The 14568-nt window shown below is 32.7% G+C and overlaps 1 protein-coding gene across 8 annotated transcripts in view; it reads left to right on the forward strand.

Annotated features, from left to right (window-relative positions):
- Nucleotides 1-14568, forward strand: part of LOC145260467 (protein kinase C and casein kinase substrate in neurons protein 2-like) — a 198973-nt gene that overhangs the window by 165857 nt on the left and 18548 nt on the right. For all 8 annotated transcript variants that reach the window (XM_080118545.1, XM_080118547.1, XM_080118549.1 and 5 more), the window contains 2 exons: nucleotides 9289-9488; nucleotides 13373-13510. In XM_080118545.1, the coding sequence (XP_079974671.1) occupies nucleotides 9289-9488; nucleotides 13373-13510 (338 nt within the window). The remainder of the gene's footprint in view (nucleotides 1-9288; nucleotides 9489-13372; nucleotides 13511-14568) is intronic.

Below are 14568 nucleotides of genomic sequence, written 5' to 3' on the forward strand. Positions count from 1 at the left end.
TGAAGTGTTGTACACTGCTACTATTGTCACTGTAAAGTAATTGGGCTGATCTCCATTGCTATTGATGAAACTGATGAGGTCTTTGGTAGATATTCAACTAGTAAATTTCAGGATTTTAGTATTGTTTGAACAATCGGATTTTCAACCAGTTTTCCAAGTTTGTTTGTGAATTTTCATCAGTTAGATAACGGAATATACTTTGCTAAAGGAAGTCTTTTAGATATCTCAGCTTATGAACCGTCATTCTTCCCAGGTCAATCAAACCTGTTTCCTGTGAAAACCGAGTTAATTGGGAAAACTTAAAACACATAATGAAACGCTTTCAGTTGTCGATTTTGCTGATGTAAGAAGCATTCTATCAAGTGTCTTTCGAAGGCTGTAAATTCTTAGCTCCTTCAAACCATCTTCTTTATTGATCAATTGGGTCTTGAAGATCATCATTATAAACGTTGTGAGCAATGCCACCATTGCTTCATCTTCTTCTGTATCAGCAGTCTTTCTTCAACAAGCGATAGAACTGTTGCTTCTGATCCGAAAGAGGTTCTCTCTCTTTTTTTTTTTTCTTTTTTTTTTTTTCTCTATGCAGAATTAACTGTTGAGACTCTTAGCTTCAGTGTATTAAGAGTCATTGTTTTTTTATTAAGATATGGTCAACCTTACTTGGATTTTTTTCTCATGGTGGTGGAGATGCTGTTGCACATGTTATATCACTGGTTGATGAAGCACCACTTTTCTGTACAGATTCTCTGGATTCTGACAGCTTTCGTGTGATATGACCGCTTTTGTCCTTATCAAGATTACTGTATTCAGTGGTGAATGAGCCTTCGAGGTGACCCGTACATTTTTTTAATTTTTTTAAACATTTCTTTTTATGACCCTGAAAATTTAATAGTGTAGTTATTGACAGTTATTCAATGAATTGGTTCATGTTACTGCAATGCTTTGATGTCTTATGATGTCAAATTGAAAGGTTACAATCAAAGGATTTTAAATGTTTAAATATGTCCAAATTATTCACTGCTAATTTATAACAGTTATGTAAATTTCTGCTTGACTTTCACAGTAAAAAGATGGAAATCTAACAAAGTATGCATATAAGTTTATGCCATGTGGAAAAGAGAGAAGGTAAAAATTCATGGAAATGTATCAATAATGTTGAAATAGCCAAAATTGGCTCAAATTAGTTTGTATTATCAATTAAGTCTGTCTCTATATTTAATTGGCGCTAATTAACCTCATTTTGTTACATTGATATATGTTGAGATTGAATAGGACTGTCAATTCCATTTAATAGTGACTATTTCGGTTGTATACAGCTTCAATTAGATTACGACTCTTTTGTGATTTAAAGTCTTATTCACATTAAAAAATACATAAAATGACCCTGAATTCTTTTGAAATGAAATGACCCTGAATTCTTTTGAAATGAAATGACCCTGAATTCTTTTAAAATGAAATGACCCTGAATTCTTTTGAAATGAAATGACCCTGAATTCTTTTGAAATGCAAGGAGCGCGAATTCTTTTGAAATGTAAGGAGCGCGAATCCTTTTGAAATGCAAGGAGCGCGAATCCTTTTGAAATGCAAGGAGCGCGAATCCTTTTGAAATGCAAGGAGCGCGAATCCTTTTGAAATGCAAGGAGCGCGAATCCTTTTGAAATGCAAGGAGCGCGAATCCTTTTGAAATGCAAGGAGCACGAATCCTTTTGAAATGCAAGGAGCGCGAATCCTTTTGAAATGCAAGGAGCGCGAATCCTTTTGAAATGCAAGGAGCGCGAATCCTTTTGACATGCAAGGAGCGCGAATCCTTTTGACATGCAAGGAGCGCGAATCCTTTTGAAATGCAAGGAGCGCGAATCCTTTTGAGATGCAAGGAGCGCGAATCCTTTTGAGATGCAAGGAGCGCGAATCCTTTTGAGATGCAAGGAGCGCGAATCCTTTTGAGATGCAAGGAGCGCGAATCCTTTTGAGATGCAAGGAGCGCGAATCCTTTTGAGATGCAAGGAGCGCGAATCCTTTTGAGATGCAAGGAGCGCGAATCCTTTTGAGATGCAAGGAGCGCGAATCCTTTTGAGATGCAAGGAGCGCGAATCCTTTTGAGATGCAAGGAGCGCGAATCCTTTTGAGATGCAAGGAGCGCGAATCCTTTTGAGATGCAAGGAGCGCGAATCCTTTTGAGATGCAAGGAGCGCGAATCCTTTTGAGATGCAAGGAGCGCGAATCCTTTTGAGATGCAAGGAGCGCGAATCCTTTTGAGATGCAAGGAGCGCGAATCCTTTTGAGATGCAAGGAGCGCGAATCCTTTTGAAATGCAAGGAGCGCGAATCCTTTTGAAATGAATTCATTGCATTCCTACATCTAAAAGGGGAAAAAGGATTGATTTGGTAGTCAAACAAGCTTTTCTTCATATCTTTTAGATTTTTTTCTGAAATGCAGAATCTTTGTATACATCAGAAAATTAGAGAGATAATTAGTCCTCGCGCGAAAGCGCAGGACACAAAATGTTTTAAATAATAATAATAATAGAATAACAATAACAAAGTCTTTCGCTAGCGAGGACTACTATTGAGCTAAACCAGTTTACAGTCTTTTTGAAATTTTCATCTCTATTTTTTTCGTTATCTACTGAATATTTTTTATGAAACCTATATGAAATATGTTCCTTATTAAATTGTAAAGATTTTCTATTCTGAAAGAAATTTAAAAAAAATTAATCTAAAAAAGTTATTTTAAAGTTTTTGTTAAAAAAATTCAGATTTTCTCATTATTCAGACATGTATGACAAAGAGAGAGTTGCAAAAAAGAGTTGTAGTGTGAGGAGAATTACAAACTGAAACAGAATATTCAGACATGTAATAATATAAAGAGGGGGTTGTAAAAATGAGTTGTGGTGTGAGGATAAATATAATCTGAAATAGAGGGGAGAGTTTTTATAAATACATACAAAATCATATTCATCTTTTTTTTTTTAATCCAAATTAATAAATAAAATATAATCTTAAAAAGATAGGATACAAGTTAGAAAAGCATTTCATCCAAGGCATGAAAATTGTTAAACAAAATGTTTTTACTATAGGCTTTAAAAATAAAGGTACAAGATTCAATTTGAAATTTATTTATCTTCAAAGTGCACTTTTATACATTTTACAAAGTAAGGTATTAAATTTGCATACCTTACTTTGTAAAATTTATAAAAGTACACTTTGAAGATAAATAAATTTCAAATTGAATCTTGTACCTTTATTTTTAAAGCCTATAGTAAAAACATTTTGTTTAACAATTTTCATGCCTTGGATGAAATGCTTTTCTAACTTGTATATTTATGACCAAAATACTTAGTGAAGCTTCTTAAGAATAGTTTAAAGAGGCTACAATCGTTATTTTAGTAGGTCTGATGAGTGAAATAGTTAAATTACTTTTTCTCTACTTAACAGACTAAAAAATAGGCATATTTTCGATAAATTTTAGCCGAAAATTAAAATTGATAAATTTATTTTTGTAAATTGCATACATTGTAAAGCCCATCAGTATCTGAACGTTCTATGGACGTTTTTGTGCTTATTTGGTTCATACTGTTTCATGTAGTTTCTTTCTGGTGATATTATACACCTTATTTGATAGAAAATATAAAAATTGTTATGAAAAATAGGCATTTTTTTCTGAAAGGTCTGATCTTTTGAAAACTATGGAATAAAACCAAACCTATTCTAAAAATTGAACTAATACTGTATTTGGATAAAAATCAAAGCGAGGGCGCAAACTTTATTTTAAACAATTCTTTTTATAAAAATAGGAAACCACGTAAGAGTTCAGTCATTTGTGCTTGCAATTTTTTCCTTGTATAAGAAGTTAAAAGAAAAAATTGGCAAATTTGAAGCAAAATAATGAAAATTAAACTGTCAGTGTGGTGAGGTTTTCTTATTAAAATACAAAAAGAAAATCACCTGTTGTGACACTGCGTTTCTTACATAACTGAAAAATTGCAAATCACTAATGAATTAAAACAAATTATCTTAAATCTTAAAAAATAAAAAAAAATAATAATTTAAATGTAATAAAGGATCAATTTACAATCTTAACTTTTGACTTTTTCTTTTTAAATACATTCTTCACTGAAACATATTTTAAAGTTTATTTTTGTTTTATGAAATCGAGAAAATCTAAATGATTATTTTTTTTTTTTAAATGTTCTCCGGTATTTCACTTATTTTATAGACCTAACCAATAATTATTACCCCTAGTGTCCCTAGATAGAATTGAAGGAAAATTTTGTGTCTTTAGATTATGTGAAAAATTTAACCCCAATAGAAACTTATTTGTGTATCCTATTAACGTATCAATTTCTATAACACACAAACATTGGTATATGTGTGTGTGTGTGTATATATATATATATATATATATATATATAATGATAAAAGTCTGTTTTAGAAGCACTGTTGATATGAAATTTAAAGTTTAATGGTGTGTGTGAGTATTTGTGTGTGTGTGTGTGTGTGTGTGTGTGTATATATATATATATATATATATATATATATGTCATCCACATACAGTAAAATATAAAGTATAGATGTAAATTATTTGACTATGAAAATTTATTTTTATTCGTATATTTTTTCCTTTTTTTTTTTTAAATTACTCTGTTCCTCATTTTTGGCTCTTTTCATTCTTACCCTTGATTGTCAGGCTCTATGCAAAACCTAAACGAGAAGAGTTGATAGGATTAATTCTACTTCGAGGTTGTGAGTTCCTGATGAAAAATGAACAAGATACTACATAAAAAAAAAAAAAAAAAAAAAAAAAATCGTGTGATGCAAAATGAGTCATTTACTTCAATGGATTAATTAACAGTTCAGTTTGAAATTTCCAGGTTTCCAACTACAACAAAAGCCACCAACAATGCTACAATTACCAAGATGAGGAAAACTGACCGAAAGTAAATAGATTTAAACAAGTTATCACTAAAGGAGGCCTCCTTTTGGTGAGCAAAGTGTAGTATCTGTTCTGATACTGAATTTTATATTTTTTGTCTTTGGATCAGTGAAGGAGAAATTCTAAACTAGAACAATTTTACTTTTGTTCCAATCCAGAGTGCCTCTTTTAAGGGAGTTGGATTTCTCTCACATAAAAATCACATTAAAAACTGACTTTGCATCTAACTCTGCCCTTGTGGAGAGGTAAGTAAATAAGAAACATTAAAGGAGGCTTCTCTGAAGCTGTTTGATAACCTCACTCCCTAAAAGAAAAAATGTTAGTGTCCCGGAGAAGCTAGAATCAGAAAGAAAGAACGATTAACAGCCATGACTTGAAACCAAGACAAAATTAAAATTAGCACGGGAAACTAAAATAAATAAATAAATTTAAAAAATGGGATATTAAGTGTGTTGCAATATTTTTGCATTAATGAGGGTAATATTAAAAAAACAAAAATTATTGGAAGGTTCTATTTATAAACGGGGGGGGGGGTGATAAGAACTAACCAAATCAGATGAAATCATGCTCTGCTACCGACCAATCAGCAACTAGAATCATTCCATAAAATAAACAGAATTTTTAAAGAAATTTTGCTCATAACTTTTTGTATTCACATGGGAAGTAACGCTGCTATTTATCTCGAGATTTCTTTGAATTGGCTACCTACCAGAAACTCTTCATTTGTAAGCTTTTACAATTCTCTATCTATATAAAAGCCAAGTACGTTGCCACATCTGGGCAGGAGCTGCTAGAACAGCTTATCCTACCTTGACAGTCCAAAATAGACTTTGTGGCTTAGTGGGGGATGCCCCTTTTCTCTTTCTTGCAACCTCTTTCCCACAGAAGAAACATTGCAAGTCTCTCTCTGCTTTATAGTTATTTCCATGGCAAGTGCTCGTCTGAGCTCCAGTCTATGGTCCCCCCTCGCCAAATTTTCACGAAAAACACTCGTCTAGCTGAAACCACTGTCAATAATTTCCCCCATTCTTTATCTGTGCCTAAACCTAAATGTAGATTCTATGAACAAAGCTTCTTTCTTAGAACTGCATGCCTGTGGAACTCTTCCGTTTGCCAGTTTTCCAGCTGACTACAATTTGGTTGTCTTCAAGTCCAACGTAAACAAATTCTTGATGAACCGCCCTCTTAAGTAATCCAATTTACCAAATTTCCATTAATAACGATTACTACAATATTCTCCCATTGACTACTGCACACTCAATAGCCCTTATCCTCAAGTGGCTCCCAGGCCTTGATAAGTGAGGACTCCTATGTAAAAAAAAAAAAAAAAAACTTCTTTGGATTGAGACTGCCATTTCTTCTAAAACTAAAATGGCTTATAACTAAAAAAACAAAAAAAAAAACAATTGTCATTGCTTGTTTATACTGAAGAGTTGGAGTAATGAACAAAATTATAGGTTATTATACCATTCACTAACTAAAAGATGAAAAATACTATTAGTATTGACCTTTAAGATTGTAAATTGATCCTTTATTAATTTGAAACTAGTGGGGGTGCCCAGCGTTGCTCGGGTGTTTGTAGGTGTGTTTTGAAAAAAAAAAAAAAAATGTGGTAGTAGGCAGTCAGGCTCGAACCTGTGACGTAAAGACAGAAAAGAAAGTAAAAGAAAACCTGACATCTTGCTGCTATGCCATGACGCGAGTGGAAGTATAAAGCATTCAAATTTAGCGAAGTTGGCTTGCAGAAACGAATAGTTAAGTGAATGAGTTCAAGCAGGCGCAGAAATAGATGTCTGGCTTGCTGCCGTTTTATTTATTTGTTTCCCCACAAATTTGTCCAAATGAATAGCAATTATCTGATATGAAGGGTTTCCTCCACAATGATCAAAGCTAATTGACTTTCTGGATGCCCCGGTCAGGAAGGTCAGGAGAATGTATTCACTTCGATTAGTTTCACTTTTATTTATACAAAAAAGACAAACAAACATTGGAAAGGACGGGACAGAGGGAATTTTTTAAAAGTCGATCAAAATGAATATAGAGACGATGTCTGTTCGCAAATCGTAGGTATTATAATCTAGGAAGTATAAAGAAACTTCTCTAAAATAATAACCTTTTCGAGAAGCCCGGCAATAAAAGCCTTTCTTGGATATACAAGAACGATCGCGGCCGTTTTGCCTTTTCTATATATTGATTATTTGAAATAAACTCAATGCTTCATTACAGTTTTTTCTAGTTCATTTATAATTGTTTGTTGATAGATTTTTTTTCAGTTAAATAAACAGGTTTGCATTGCATTTACTTTTCCCCATTGTTTTCAAGATCATGAAAATATCCAACACAATTCATTTATTAACGTAATTATTTTTGCATAAAAAACTGATCATATTCCTGTGATCTATACCATTTCAAGTTCAAAATGATAATAATCAACTTCAAACTGTATCAATCCACCTCTGAATGAACCAATCAACTTCAAATTATAAAACAACCTCAAAATGATAAATAATCAAGTTCTAAATGGAACAATCAATTTCTAAATGGATTAATCAAATTCAAATTGAGATTTTTTATTTATTAAATTGATAATTCTTTTTTTCAATTGACTTACCCCATGAGTAAGGAAATTGACTGGTTGTCTTTATTATATATAGGAAGAAAAAACCCAAAATACAAACAACTTAGAGGCTAAGAAAGCATTGGGTGAACCTACTGTAAAAGTAAGAAAATCCTGTATAGGCAAAAGTGATGCTCGAATTAGATGATATTAAATTTTAAATAAATTTCTTTGGAACATATTATTTTGTATCCCTTTGAAATAAAAATAAAAGAATAAATATTAATTTTTTTGTATTATATTATTTCTCGGTTTGAAGTTGACTATTTCTCAATTTGAAGTTGACTATTTCTCAATTTGAAGTTGACTATTTCTCAATTTGAAGTTGACTATTTCTCAATTTGAAGTTGACTATTTCTCAATTTGAAGTTGACTATTTCTCAATTTGAAGTTGACTATTTCTCAATTTGAAGTTGACTATTTCTCAATTTGAAGTTGACTATTTCTCAATTTGAAGTTGACTATTTCTCAATTTGAAGTTGACTATTTCTCAATTTGAAGTTGACTATTTCTCAATTTGAAGTTGACTATTTCTCAATTTGAAGTTGACTATTTCTCAATTTGAAGTTGACTATTTCTCAATTTGAAGTTGACTATTTCTCAATTTGAAGTTGACTATTTCTCAATTTGAAGTTGACTATTTCTCAATTTGAAGTTGACTATTTCTCAATCTGAAGTTGACTATTTCTCAATCTGAAGTTGACTATTTCTCAATCTGAAGTTGACTATTTCTCAATCTGAAGTTGACTATTTCTCAATTTGAAGTTGACTATTTCTCAATTTGAAGTTGACTATTTCTCAATTTGAAGTTGACTATTTCTCAATTTGAAGTTGACTATTTCTCAATTTGAAGTTGACTATTTCTCAATTTGAAGTTGACTATTTCTCAATTTGAAGTTGACTATTTCTCAATTTGAAGTTGACTATTTCTCAATTTGAAGTTGACTATTTCTCAATTTGAAGTTGATTAATTTTTTATCTTGAAAATAAGCCCATTTTGAAGTAGATTATCATTTTGAACTTGGAATGGTATAGTAGTCACAATGGTTTTCCACAATTTTTATCAAATGTTTAAAATACCTTGCTTTTCTTAATCTCGTTTCACTATGATCGGCTAACATAAGATATTGCATGCCATAACATATCTCTTGACGCTACCTTTTTTGGATTCTTCAGATTTTCATTTTGAGTGCTATTTTCACAATATTTCATCAACTCTATCTTGTGAAACTGCAAGGATCTGCTTGTCAGAACTGTGGAATCTACATGAAGTTTTGAACAGAACCCATTATTTAATCCATGGGGGTAACATGCATGGATTAAATAAAACGTTCCATTTAATATTCCCGAGTTTGACAGAAAGATGAGAACAGTAGTCCGAAGAATCCAAATAATATGAATAATCAATCCTCATCTCAAAAATTTAGAAACATGGTTACTTTTTTATTTATTTATCTTTTTTTTCTTCGATAGTCGTCATCGATTTTTTTTTTTTTTTTTTTTTTTCAAGTAAACAATCGGACAGCTTTTGTTTGAAAATACTGTTTGGACTAATTACTAAGCAGATAAATTTTTTAAACTCTTAAATTGTTCTCTTTACAGGTTTCCTTAGAAAATGTTGGGATGTATATATATTTTTTCTTTTTGCTTTGATCTTTTAAAAAATATATAACTTTGACTTTCACTATTCATAATCTCACTAGAAAGCAGTTAATGATTTTATTTAATTTTTTTTACAGGTCCTGAATATGGAACAACTCAAGCAGCCTGGCGAAGCGTCCTCACAGAAGCAGATAAGTTATGCGAGTTACACACTGAAGTTGCAGAAAAATTGATGACAAATGTTTACCTTCAAATCAAACAATGGAACAAGGAAAATTATCACAAAACAATGATAAACTTTCGAGAAAGTAAAGATAAGGAAGACAACTTCAAAAGGGTATGTATATGTTCTGAACCGGTTTGCAGCCCAAACAGATGAGGTTATTTTCCAGTTTTAAATACTTTCATATCACTTAGACGAAAGATTATTTTGATGTTGATTGATTGTAGCTATTTTTGCAACATTTCAGAGAAAAAAAATAAATCGCAGACCAAGAATGATAATTCTATTTAATAAGGTGCCCGCATCCATGCTCCTTTTTTTTTTTTTTTTTTTTTTTTTATTGTAATCTCTAACTTAAGTACATGTTGAAGAGTTGGGATTAATAAAGTGCATTGTTTTTCTTTTCTGTTTTTCTCCAGCACAATATCTCCCTCTCACTCTCTCATATATATATATATATATATATATATATGCTTTTTTTTTTTTTTTAAGTTGTATTGTAATCTCTAACTGAAGTGCATGTTGAAGTATTGGGATTAATAAAGTGTGCATTGTTTTTTCTTTTCTCTGTTTTTCTCCAGCACAATATCTATCATATATATATATATATATAATTGCTTCTTCTTGACAGAAGTTTGTCATTTCTTCAGTTAAGTGTTGTATGGCTGTGTTCATGTAGGTGACTTTTTAATCCAGCTTTAGTGCTACATGATAGTACACATGTGACCTAAACACTTTCTTCTTGTAAAGGTGTTCGCATGATAATATTTTGAATCATTGAATGTCGTATCACTTTTAGATTTGCAGATTAGACCACAAATGACAACTTAGCATTGCTGGATGTGCTGTAATAGTCTCCTCCTAAGACTGTCGTTCCTGTCTTTGATTGTGTGATTTCAGATGCTTTACAAAGCCAGCTTTTGACAAAAGGTATCTGCCACATACAGTGCACTTCAGTTCCTGTGGTAATTTCTCTAACATATTTTCATCCTGCTTTGTTAAAACACGTTTTAAGACAGCAAGATCTACATGCTGCTTTTCAAAAATCTTTCGACTTTCTCTGGTTTTTCTCCTGTGATCAGTCTTTCGCTTGGGTTTCCAGTTATGTACATCCATCTCAAGTATTTTCAAGTTGTTTTTTTTTTTTCAGAGAAACCTTAAACCTTTTTCTCCGTTTATATTGTGGTCTTTTACTCACTATGTATCTTGCCATAAAACAGTTTAGGAAATCTTTTGTCCTCCATCCTAACCAAGTGCCCAATCCAGCACATTTGATTTTGAATGATTTTCATTTCTATACAAGTGCTATTGGATCGTTCGAAAACTACATTGTCAGGTGTTAGTCTTCTAGTTAATATTAAGTATCGTCCAAATACAACTGATGAAACTTTTCCAATAGCTTGAGATGCCTTCTATATGTTGTCCAAGTTTCTGACCCATATAGCAGCGTAGTGATAATACATGTTTCATAAACACTAAGCTTTGTTTTTGATATGATTCCCCGGTCTGACCACCCACGTTTCCATAGTTTGCCAAAAGCAGAACTGACTTTGGTTATTCTGTGGTTTATCTCGGCATCAAGCATACAGTCCTTACTCGGTCCGTGACATTAACTTCTTACCATCAACCAAGATATTTAATTCAACATATGGCATTCCTATAGAAGGGGAATACATAACATGTTTTCTTGAGGCTGATATTAAGTCCAAAAGCTTTACAAGCCTCTGATAACTTATCCATAATCATCTGTGTGTCCTCTTCTGAATGTGAAACAAGGTCTTCATCATCTGCGTATTGAAGTTCAATATATATACACATACACACATCCTACACTAACCCTGTCTAGGGTGGCAGGACAAAATAATGGTATACTAATTTTATAAATAAAAATTCTTAACAGATAAATCTTCATTTTAGAAAAGTAATGTTTAAGGTTTTAGCAATTCAACTAAAATTCTATGATTGGTCAAATTGAGTTATATTTGAAAAAGAAAATGAAGAAAACTGTGCACGACTTACTAAAGTGAATTATCATCCTCACTATGTGATATTTTTTTCTTCCAGTTTTGATTGTTGCACCATTGTTGGATTAAATTAAGAATTCAGTTTAAAACTTCCGAAAGCTTACAGAGAAGGCGAAAAAAGGCATATGAATGAGGCCAGATAGTGCAATATCCGAAAAGCGAAAATGTCTGAAATATGAAAATAATGTAAATTACTTAGAATTTGTCAATCTATAATGAAGGCCAATGTGCATTTATTTATAGACATATGAATGAATATAAATCCATCCATCACATTTATAAAGTAAAAAGAACTGCCAGATGAAACAATTTGAAATGTTTAGGAGAAGGGTGATCAAAAGAAGCATGTCCGACTCCCCTTCCTCTTCCTGTCTAACATGAATTTGAAAAGAAATTTTCACTTGATTTTTCAGTATAGTTTTCTTTTTTCTCGTTTCCACATTTTTTTCTTTTCTTTCTTGTTTGTAGATTTTTCCTTGTTTCTATATTTTTCTCTTGTTTTTACAAGGGCAATTGCTCTTGACATATCAAAGGCCTTTGATAGGGTATGGCATAAAGGTTTACTTCACAAGATCTCCAGCTATGGTATAGCTGGAAATGTCTTCTCAATTATTAAATCATTTCTCTCTGATAGGTTCATAAGAGTAGTAGTTGATGGGCAAAAATCAGCTCACAGTATTAATGCTGGAGTCCCTCAGCGGTCCATCCTGGGCCCAACTCTTTTCCTGATCTACATTAATGATCTTCCAAATCACATCCTTACATCATTCGTAGACATTTTTGCTGACGACACTACCATATATGGTAGCACATCTAAGACAGTAAACAACCAAGTTCTCTCCGATTCTCTCTCCTCTGATCTTGATCACGTTGTACAATGGGGAAAGGAGTGGCTGGTTACTTTTAATGCATCTAAAACCAAGCTTCTATCTTTACATCATCGACGTTCTGATCCCTATCTGGCATCAATTAAAATGAATGGCTCTCGTCTTGGGGAGGCCTCAACTTTTGACAGGCTTCTGGGCTTGACCTTTACTCTTGATCTTAAATGGAATACGTACATCAAATCTGTTGCCAAGGCCGCTGGAAAAATGATCGGATCCTTCTATCGATCCAGTAGATATCTCACTGCTGATGCAATTCTCTATCTATATAAGAGCCAGATACGCCCAAGGATGGAATACTGTTGCCACATCTGGGCAGGAGCTGCTAGAAAGGACTTGTCTTGCTTTGATAGGGTTCAAAATAGACTTCGTGACCTGGTGGGAGATGTCCTTTTCTCTTCGCTGCAACCTCTATCTCACAGAAGAGATGTTGCGGGTTTGTCTCTGCTTTATCGTTATTTTCATGGAAAGTGTTCGACTGAGCTTCAATCTATGGTCCCCCCTCGCCAAACTTTCACAAACACTCGACTAGCTGAAAACACTATCAATAATTCTCCCCACTCTTTATCTGGGCCTAAACCTAAACATAGATTCCACGATCAAAGCTTCTTTCTGAGAACTGCACGCCTGTGGAATTGTCTTCCGTTTTCCTGCTTTCCAGCTGTCTATAATATGGTTGTCTTCAAGTCCAACGTGAACAAGTTTCTGATGAGCCGTTCCACTTAAGTTAACAAATTTACCAAACTTCCATTACTATCGATTACTATATTGTCCTTTTGACTACTGTAAACTCTTTAACCTTATCCTTGGGTGGCCTATCGGCCTTGATAAGTGGTGACACCTATGTAAAAAAAAAACAACAAAAAAAAACATTTTTTAAAAAACTTTTCAGTTTGAAAAGTTTTCTTTTTATTCCTTTTTCTTCACTGATTGAGATGTTATTTTATATAAATATTAATATAAGCATTAGCGAAGTAGAATTGATTTTCTCATCACTTTTGATGGATCGTATACGCTTGTTTCATAAGAATTTGCTTTATTCAAATTATTTTTTACATGTTTACTTTTTTTTTTTTTTTTTTTTTTTAAGGCTCAAAAACCTTGGATGAAAAGATATCAGAAAGTCGTTCTTGCCAAGAAAGAATATCATGCTGCCTGTAAACAAGAGAAGAGTACGGCAAACCAGGAAAACAATGCGAAGGGAGATCCTTCAGTTCCAGTAGAACAGGTAACGGACATGCATTGAAAAACTATTGTTTTTTTTTGTTAATTTTGTATTCATGCTCTTCTGTTTTCTGATAATAGATACTGGTCAAACGTAATTAGTTGAGCTGCAACATGATGACTCCTCCTTCTCCTCATCTCGGTTGATGGGTTGATATTATTTTGACATCATCATAGCCTCATCTCCTTGGTTAGGAGTTTGATGTTTTTTTTTTTTTTTTTTTTTACATTATGATCTTGTTTCTTTGGTCTGTGAGTATCATGTTTTATAACATCATCTTGTTTCCTTTGTCAGGGGTTTGATGTTTCCTGGCAGCCTACAATCTCGGTCTCCAAGCTTCATGTTCTTGGGAATTGATTCCGTTCAAATTTCACTAAGATCCTTGTTGATGGTTTGCATCCAAGTTTTCTTGAGTCGTCCAATTTTCTTCTAGTCTTATAACTCAAGGTCTCTGTATTTCCTTATCCAAAAATCATTGCTTTCAATGTGGCTAAACTAATGTTGACAATGAAAATAACATTTTATAACAATGAGTGGGAAGAGGGTTCAACAAGAGATTAGCAGACTTTTTTTTATATCTTACTTTGATTAGTTTGAAAAGATCAAAGGAGAGGAGGCCCCTTTTGAGACTAACACTTGATTCTGATATGCGTTAAATTTATATCCGAGGACTCTTTTAAGAATAGATGCTGTCATTTAACAGCTGCTGTTTGTACTTCGATGCAGCTTAATTTTCCAGGGATTGCGTCTAAGCAATGTTTTAGATGTTTTTTTTTCATTAGACAAATTGTCCATACCACAACTGGCATAATGCTTATTCCTTTCAGGTACCATGTCGTTTTCAAGCATTTCATTTTTTTTTTTTTTTAAATTTTACTTTTGTTAGTTTGAAGAGGTCAAGGGGTTCCTTCCTGGGGCTAACACTTGATTCTATTATAGTTTAAATTTATATCTGAGAGCTCTTTTAAGAATAGACACTGTTCACTTTATGGCTGCTATCTGTATTTCCTTATAGCTTGGTTTTCCAGGTATTGCTTCTAAGTATTTTTGAAGGTTATTTT

The sequence above is a fragment of the Euprymna scolopes genome, chromosome 36 (genome assembly GCF_053919585.1).
Source record: "Euprymna scolopes isolate OS-2025 chromosome 36, ASM5391958v1, whole genome shotgun sequence".
NCBI classification, from domain to species: Eukaryota; Metazoa; Mollusca; class Cephalopoda; order Sepiida; family Sepiolidae; genus Euprymna; species Euprymna scolopes.